This window comes from Takifugu rubripes, chromosome 16 (assembly GCF_901000725.2).
Source record: "Takifugu rubripes chromosome 16, fTakRub1.2, whole genome shotgun sequence".
NCBI classification, from domain to species: domain Eukaryota; kingdom Metazoa; phylum Chordata; class Actinopteri; order Tetraodontiformes; family Tetraodontidae; genus Takifugu; species Takifugu rubripes.
In genome coordinates this window covers 3,922,804-3,932,120 of record NC_042300.1, presented here as the reverse complement: position 1 = coordinate 3,932,120, position 9,317 = coordinate 3,922,804, and the positions used below count along the sequence as shown (strand labels likewise).

The window sequence follows — 9,317 nt, the reverse complement described above, 5'->3', positions numbered from 1 at the left end:
AGACCTCATTTACATAGACTCTTTCATAATCCCGTTATCGCAACCCTGCCAATTAGTTTTTGTGCCACGAGGAGGTATCAAAGTTTCCTTATCTTTGGGTCACGGCTAACTATCTCGTTACCCTGTGAAACCCAAAGCTGTTTTGTCAGATTGTGACTTCAGATCGGCAGATTCACATCAGAGCTGCGACTGTGCAGCAGAGCCACAGTCCCAGGAAACCGATGATCAATGCGACTTCTCTCCTTTAATCAGGGGGGAAGCGGATAAAGTGTGACTGATGAAATTCAAAACTGCCCGGAACCAACGCGCCGCCTTTAGATTAGGAGATTATTCAACTTTGATGATGAGAAAATTGATTTTCTTAATCTTTGCAAAGTGATAATTAATTTGTGATAATTCATGCAAATGCTAATAAAGAGTCATTCAAGGATGGACAGGAGAAAAAAAGGGCTGAACATTTATTTTAGGCATTTTAGAAACTTTTAAAACACCAGCTAACAGTTCCTTCGTGCCTGATGCCAGTCGGTTTGTGCGTGTGAGTGGAGTTCGTGTCAGCACGCCACACGTGACCGCCGCCGCACTGACATGAACTCCACTCACACACAGCAACGAGATGGATGCCTCTACACGTTTGTGTTGCTAGCATTGTTGGCTAACACCAGCAAATGATGCCGGTTTATGTGATACTGTGTAGGAAGAAGCTACAGGACACTAACAGGACAACTGTTACTGACCTCAAACATCATCACTGTGGCCAACAGTCATTGTGACGCACAGGAGGCCATTTTGGACTGCAAATGAGTGTGACTCCAGATCTGATGCCGCAACTGGGAACTTTTTAACAAGCAAAGATTTTAGGCAGCTAGCAGTTAGCAGCTAATCCAAAGAGGAACAAGAAACCAGGAACTCTGTAGAGGCCACCGGAAGACTGGTGATGAGCTTGTCGACCATGTTGACAAAAGCAGTAACGGCCCCTCTGTGAGTAAAGGCTGCAGACGTCTTGCACGTCGCACAAAAGGCACTTTGTTGCAGCATCTTTAGGCGATCCGTTTGCAAGTCTTACTTGTTTACGCAGTTAAAAAATGGCTGCCAGTACGCACCAAAAAGAGCGGTGAGGCAACACACGGCAACATTTGTTTAATTTTAAGATGTGTGACAATTTATCTTCATTGTAACCATGGTAACACTCATTCATTTTGCTTGTCATTAACACTTGACTGTTAATCACATTCAGTACTCCAGTTAAATGCTAAAACTGCTGTTAGCATTTTATCCCAGTCATTTTCACATGGCTCCTTTACCAGTCACTAAACGTAGTAACATGACATTAGCATTGTACAGCAGATAATCTCCTCCTTCATCATGTCTTTCCTCCCTTCCTCCACACCTCTCCTCCTCATCCTCACCTCTTCCACTTTCACCTCCTCATCTTTCCTTCCTCCAACTGGCTGTTGTTTGTTTGAAGTCAGAGCTTATTGAGCTCAGGTCCAGAGAGAGCACCATCACATCAATACATGGCACACACACACACACACACACACACACACACACACACACACACACACACACACACACACACACACACTCATCAATTAAGGCTGTGTGTAGATCTCAGCCTGCAGCAGTGGTGCCTGCTTGGTTTCTACATTGTTTTCTGTTCCAGCTCATACATCTCTGTCTAGGATCCACACACACTCACACAGACACAAGCGCACATGTACGCACACACACACATACACACACAAAGGCAGCGCTACACGCTATTAGTTTTGTCCCCCACAGCAAAGGATGTTTCCCCACAACCTTTTCAGGAAAATAAGGAACATTATTTGCATTTCCTCCCTCAGGTGTGGACTTGAATTTTAGGGTTTTTCTGTCTTAAAGATTCTGCTTTAAATAAATTTCCACTCCTGAAGGAAGAAATGATGGACAGGCAAGAATTGGTCCAAGTCTGCTGCACAGAATATATTTGTGTGGTCAAGAAGAGTCTTAAGACTCATCTAACCTCGTGGGTATGAATTGATTAAAACATCTATGGAATATTTATACTTCATTAATATGGGCTGATAAGCGCTTAAAATCCTGCCAGCATGGAATCATTAAAGATATTTAAATGGACATTAAATGGGGAAAATGGCTGATAACTGCTGCAGCTGAAGATGTTTCACTGATTCTGATCAAACATCATTAGGTGAAAGACGAGAAAGACACTTGAGTTTAGAGCTCATAACAAAAAAAAGAAGCAGGAACTCAGAAAACTGACATGACTGACGTGTAATTAACACACTCTCATCAATGATTTCTGAGCTACTACGAGTCTAATTACTCTGATTAAATCCTACAGAGGTGCGTGCAAACATTTCATTTTCCTCAGGTGCACGTGCAATGAATTATGGGAAAAGGGAGGTTGTGCAACAGCTGTTTGTCGGTGCTGTAGCACATCTGTAGCACATCTGTCTTTTTTTTCTGGATTCCCTTTATAGCAGATTCAGTACATGTGGTCACATGACCACAGGTGCACACACGTGCATGCCCACATGCGTGTTGCTCACACATGCATATCAGAAACTAACCCTCCTAAACTCCATATGGGGATGAAAGAGCAGATGTGAGTGACAGAGAGAGTGACAGAGAGAGAGAGTGACAGAGAGAGAGAGTGACAGAGAGACAGAGAGTGACAGGGAGAGAGAGGGAGAGAGTGACAGAGAGAGAGTGACACAGAGAGAGAGAGAGAGGGAGAGAGTGAGTGACAGAGAGACAGAGACTGACAGAGAGAGAGAGAGAGAGAGCGAGGGAGCGTATGTAGGTGTTTACATGGAAAATTCTCCTTGAATTTTAAGTGTTTTCTTTGCAGCTTTGCAGACTTCCTCTTGTTCTCATCTGAGCTCTAAACTGCATGAGTGTGTGTGCATATTTATAAGATGACAGATGGGATGTAATTTGTTACCTTGTTCACGTGCACAGTTTACCCTTTGTGCTCACACATGCATGTTTTATCATCTCGGTGAGGATTCTAGTCTCACTGACACCCAAAGCTGGAAAAAACCGCTAGAAACGGAATAATTCTCTACAGATTGTGAACATTCTTTTCACATTCTCTTTAAATAAAGAGCATTAGTTGAATCTGTGAACTGCGTCGGGGGGGCCCCAGGCCGCTAATCTCCCCCCTGGATTGTCTGGAGCCGGCCCTGTCTGTGCTGCTGCAGAGCCGAAGTCCTGAACATTGAAATGTGGACTGCTGCAGCAAAAAGAACACTGATAATTAAATATTCATGACACACATTTCCATAATTCGCCGGGCGCCTCGTTATTTGGTGTTTTGAAATTAGATTTTGGCAGCAAACACGAGCCTCATTTATGGTCCCTGAACAGGTTAATCAGATTTTGTCCAGAAAGGTGCAGTTTCACAAACCAGGGGTATTTTCAGATAAATACACACACAGCTGCCATGAAAACACGACACTTTTGATGCATCTGGTTACATTCAAAACAGATTTACGCCCCCCCCCCCATAGTCCTGCTCTAATTCATACTTATAATTCCAGCAGACGGCCGACTGAGAAACTGTTTATTCAATCACGTCTGTTCAACATTCTTCACCTCTACCTGCACCAGTAAATATGAGTGAGTGTGTGAGTGTGTGTGTGTGTGTGTGTGGGGGGGGGGGGGGCTGAAGAAGGAGATGTGCTGGTTGGAGCAGCAGCAGGAGGAGGAGGAGGAGGAGGAGGAGGAGGATGCTGGTTTAAACCCTCCTGGTTATATCTCCTCCGCTCTCGTGAAGAGGAGACTAACTTCTAAAGGGGAGGAGACGTCTGCAGCTAGCAGCAACGATAGCAGCAAGAGAGCCAACAAGGAGCTTCAGATCTGCTGAAGAAAGGCTCCGCAGACACCTGTTACGCCTGTCTGTTCCGCCACGCACACATACACATAGATGGGGATATTAGACCCCCGGCGCTCCTCAATGGGAAACCAGGAAGGAACTGGATTGATAAAGCGCTTCCCTCCTCTTTGACCACGCAAAGCTCTTTCCAGAGACGGAGCTGGAGGATAGCGGCTCCCCTGCACCTCCGCTGACAACAACCATCACATCTCAACAGCACATTAGCACCAGGCTGTGGGGAAGAAGGTCATTCAAAGCTCCTAACAATCTCACGGACATACGTGGGAGCTACGGTGCCGACAACAGGAAGTCTGCAGCAGCTCCGTTGTTGTTGCAGCAGAACTCGGAACACAAACAGTCATTTTGCACTCATCATCATCATCATCATCATCATCATCATCATCATCATCATGTCTGAATTTGTGTAGCGTGAGTGACTAGCTGGATCCTAAAAGCTTGAATCTTCTGCATGTGAGGCGCCTCTCCTCGGGCAACCGTATGTATGGTAGCATGCTAACGGTAACAGGTGACCCTGAGCATAACTGACACGAACACAAGTAACTGGTGACAGCCAAAACCGCCCAGGCTGTCTGTTTTAAGCTGCTGCTTTTACTCCTGAGTGTGTGTGTGTGTGTGTGTGTGTGTGTGTGTGTGTGTGTGTGTGTGTGTGTGTTCTACCAGTCTGTAACAGCCTCCATATTTTTCCTTTCTCTGTCTTTCATTGATTTTCCCTCTCCTTGCATGGCGCTCTCCTTTTGTTCCGCCATTACAATTCATTGTTTTATTAAGAAATTCGTCTCCCTTCACCCTGAGTTCTTGATTGTCCTTTCTTATCCTCCTCTCTTTTTCTCCATCTTTTCTCCTCCTTTTTTTATTCTGCTCTTACCTCTATTCTCAATAAACTAGATTGATGGGTTAATCCTGTACGCATCACGGTGAGAATTACAATATTCGCACCAGCGAACACACTCACACACACACACATTAACGCACCTTGATTATATTAGCACAGGGGTGGATTAATAACTAGATTACATGTAATATAAATAAAGTATTGGATGTCATCCAATCAACGTGACCTTTGTGGGAATTGGGACAATCATGGAGAGCAAACATCCCCCCAGGTGAAAGAAGCTCTCATTCGTAGAACGTTATGGAGCCTCAACACTAACTGAAACACCGTTTGACGAGTTGTCTTCTGATACATCCGGCACATCTACCGTGGGAGAGACACGCCACGTTTGCCAAAGCTGCTTACATATTTCATCATTGTCGAGCTGAAGCAGCTGAATGTTTGGACCAAAAACCTGCTGTTTTGAATGTATTCATGCTCTGATGGCGCATCGCCAGGAGTGTTAGACGAGTATAACCAGCGGAGACCATGGGAAGTCTTTTGTGCTCGGGGGGGGGGGAGAAATATGAGTATCAAGCCCGTATCTGCAGCCGAGGACCCATTTCAAAACAACATGAACTTTTCACTTGCAACAAATGTGATTTGGCCCCAGATGACAGAATCCCACTTATCAGTTGTTTTCAGTCCTTTCATGCTCGCGCGTGTGTGTGCATGTGCTTGTGTGTGTATGTGTGTTTAATCTCCTGCCAAAGATGCTTGATTTTGCTGCAACATCAACTGAAATATCGTATCCATGCTGATTCTGGCTGTGTTTGAATCATCTCCATCATTTATAAAGGAGAAAATGATGGAGAGAGAATAAAAAAAGCAACTCGCACGTTCTGATGTAGAAACGGCGCAGTGATTGCAAATTGTGTGTCTGCGTATAATATCAGAGGCAAAACTGCTCATTTCGCTGAACGTCACAGAGTGACGCACCTCAGTCTCCCGCCATCATCTCCTGAACGAGCGTTTACCGGCCACGATGGTGTTTATTGCCGTCAGACTGACGGTCTTCCGATTACAGGGCGCTGGGACAAATACGGAACAATATTCAACAAAACAAGAGGAAACTCTCACCAACGAACCGCTAAAGGGGCCAGGCTAGCACAGACTTATCAGTAGGTGGAGCCATTGACCCACACGTGGCTTCATTTCCTCAGCGTGTTTCAGTAATCGGACCCCTGGTGCCAGAGGCCAGTCTGGTTAGTCAACCTATGGGTCCTGCTGCGTAGAAAGCCTCTTATAAATCATTATTATTCCCTCCCCGGGTGCCGGTTATAGCTGCTCTGAAAACTCATTTCCCTTTCCTCTTGTCCATGTGAATACCTCCTGATAGGAAGGAGAAGGAGAAAGGAACAATAACTGCATTTCATATGACGGGGAAATGAATTTCAACTGTGTGTCTGCAGCATGCACAGATGTGTAGTTTAAGGGTGTGAGCGTGTGTGCGTGCGGGCGCGGTGTGTGTGTGGGGTGACAATGTGAAGCGATTGAGCGTTGTGATACACGAGGCGAGCACACAGATTGGAGCATCAATCTTGTTTCTTGGAGAAACCAAGACCGCCTCTACAAAATGGAAAGAGAGATTCAGCTGCAGAGAAAGTTGTAATAAAGAAAAGACAAGTTAAAAGAATGATCTTTACAGAGTGCCCCCACCATGAAAGACATGGAAATCTGAGCTCAGTAAAGGTTCATTCGTGCTCCTTTTACGTGTGATGACATGGAAGGTTAAAACCAACAGTGACGCTTGTGTGTTCGTTAAATGGCCACCAGAGGGCGCTGCAAACACTGTGAGTCTTCCAACGATCTTGGACTTTCTGTCTCCTCTCTTCCTGTTAGCCTCATGGTATTTTCAGACACTGGAGTTTAGTTGTGTTTGTGATCTGTGCAGTTAAAGCAGACAGCGTTCGCACAACAGCGAGGCCGTGGTCACAAGACGCGAACTCACAGCAGCATTACAAGCAGAGACATGAAGGCACTCTGAAGTCAGCGCCCCCTACAGGGCAGGAAAATGGTGGAGAAGCCAGCAACTGCAACACCTGACGGCATCGAGATGGACAGACACAAACAGCCAGACAGACACTTGTTCAGCAGTCAACAACCCAACTAATTGTTTCCTTCTTCTGAAGGCAGAAACTGCATAAAGATCTTCTGCCAAACTGCCAGAGGGCAAAGACACACACCAACTACCGTGCACTGTGTGTGTGTGTGTGTGTGTGTGTGTGTGTGTGTGTGTGCGTGTGTGTGTGTGTGTGTGCGTGCGTGTGTGTGTGTGTGTGTGTGTTGCAAAGGAAGTATCTGCGCTGTATAAACGATGTGCAGGCTAATCCGGGGACAAACGGGAATAGCGCATTAACATTTGAAAAGTGAACACTGCCTCACACACACACACACACACACACTCACACACACACACTCACACACACACACTCTTCCTCGGTGTAGGTTTATACTCATGCACAAACTGAAATAATCCAGCAGTGGAGGATTTTACTCTTTTACACCAAAAAGCAGCTCCTGCTGCTCAGAAGTCACACTTTCACATCATTCTGACTTTTTAAAAGAAACCATAAGAAACTGAAATTCAAAACCTTATTCCTCTATCAACTGTTTAGCATTTAGACTCTAATTTCAAAGTTATTTTCTTACATAATTCTGTCTTTTTAAAATCCAAAATTTCGGGCTTCCTTCTGAAATAAATCGTCTGTCATGAACAATATTAATGAACCTTTATGTTTATATTCAGGTCCATTTGTCCAAACACTGAAGAATGAAGAGAAACAACAAAGAATCATTAATAGATCTGTGCCCAATAAAGAGAGAAAAACAGTCTAAAGCTCAACTTGCTGTTTTAAATAGATTAGTTTAAATAAATAAATACCAACAAATCAGCTGTTTTGTTCTGTACCAGCAACAGTCTGGGCTTTTAACATTTTCACTGTCAACTTCACTCCACACAAAAAGTTGGGTCGCATAAAGAAATGGACATATATCATATATAAAGCCTGGCATCTCCTGCCATATAGGAACGAGTTAGAAACTTATGAACATAAACTTGCTCAAACGACCTCTTCACTTGGGCTGCGATATAGAATTCTCCCACCATCAAAGCAGTTAAACCCATAAATGTCATTAAAAACAAGAATCTGCAAAAACACGCCCCGCACAGAGAGCCCAGGTGAGCTCGTGACTCAGTCAGGTGTATCTCACCTGGTTGGACGCCGTCTCTCCACCTCCTGCGCCTCCACCGCCTCCTCTCACGGCTCCGCTCCCGAGCTCCGGGAGCCTCCTCCGGCTCAGCACCAGCAGGTAAACCAGCGCCCCCAGCCACACCAGCACCGCCACGGTCACCGCCAGCCTCCGACAGAGACGCTTCATTTTGCGGTCAGGGGGAGCCGGCGGCGGCGCCCGCAGCCCTCGCGGCGGCGGTCAGAAGCACATCACCGAGAAGCACGAGGAACCGAGTGCACGAGCGCGTCCTTGGAAGTGTCGGTAAAATACTGAGTCCAGAGCGGGCTGCCTCCCTCCTGTGTGTTTATGTGTGTGTGTCTCTCTCTCTCTTTCACACACACACTTCGACACGCGCACATTGGCTCGAGCGCTTGTTGGGCACGCCTGACATGAACGTGCGCGCGCGTCTTCGCCGTGAAGCAGAGCGCGTGGGTCCTGGACCCTCCTGAGGGTCTGAAGGGTGGAGCTCCACCTGCTGACACCCACAACTAAACTACAACTGCACAGACAGAACTACACTGCAGGTGACAACACGCACGTGGAGCTAAACCAGGTAATGTGGTCACATCCATTCAGCAAGAAAACGCCTGTTTTCAGGGAATACACAACTCACGCGCACTGAATGTTTAATAACTGTTTCACTTTTTTCGTCCTGAGGCAGCTTTGATTTTATTGTCTCCGCCTTTTATCTGTTTCTACAGACAGTAGAGATGATTCTTTACTTTCCAGTACATTTTTCTAGCCTGGTTATTTAGTCGCTTGAACGATTTATTATTATTATCCGTAAAATGAGTACCGATAACATTCAAAACACAAGAGGGTGGAGGAAAGAGGGGGATTTAAAACATCCATGGATGGAGAATGGAAAAGGTGATCGTTCTCGTCGCTCCGCATTCAGCCTTTATTGTATGTCCTATGGCGCCTCCTGGTGTTCCAATTAGCACAGCACAGCCCCAGTGTTATCATTTACGAAACTGTTAATTTATTTAAAAATAATAATAAAGCAAAGCTTCCAACCTAAAAATTATAATTGCCAAGAGCCAAAGGTTGGAGGCCGAAAACGGATGAGTTAAACACAAGTTGGAGGGTTTGGACAAATATCTTCAGCAGGTCTGACCTTCTGCTGCCCCCTGCTGGTCTGGGCTTCACATTTACAAGTGATTGTTGCTTCAGCGGTTCCAACTATAAACTCCAACAGGCGACCGTTGTAAAATATTCAGAAATCCTTCATCAATACATTAAAAAGTACCCATTAAAAGTGTCATTGACTTAAGTGCTGTTTTCAACAGCCTGACGTTTGCGTTTATACCA

The 9,317-nt window shown here is 45.4% G+C and overlaps 1 protein-coding gene across 1 annotated transcript in view; it reads right to left on the bottom strand.

Annotated features, from left to right (window-relative positions):
* Positions 1-8,443, bottom strand: part of galnt14 (UDP-N-acetyl-alpha-D-galactosamine:polypeptide N-acetylgalactosaminyltransferase 14 (GalNAc-T14)) — a 67,432-nt gene extending 58,989 nt beyond the window's left edge. The window contains exon 1 of the mRNA XM_011611891.2: positions 7,986-8,443. Within this exon, the coding sequence (XP_011610193.1) occupies positions 7,986-8,153 (168 nt within the window). The 5' untranslated portion in view covers positions 8,154-8,443. The remainder of the gene's footprint in view (positions 1-7,985) is intronic.
* Positions 8,444-9,317: the final 874 nt, after the last annotated feature.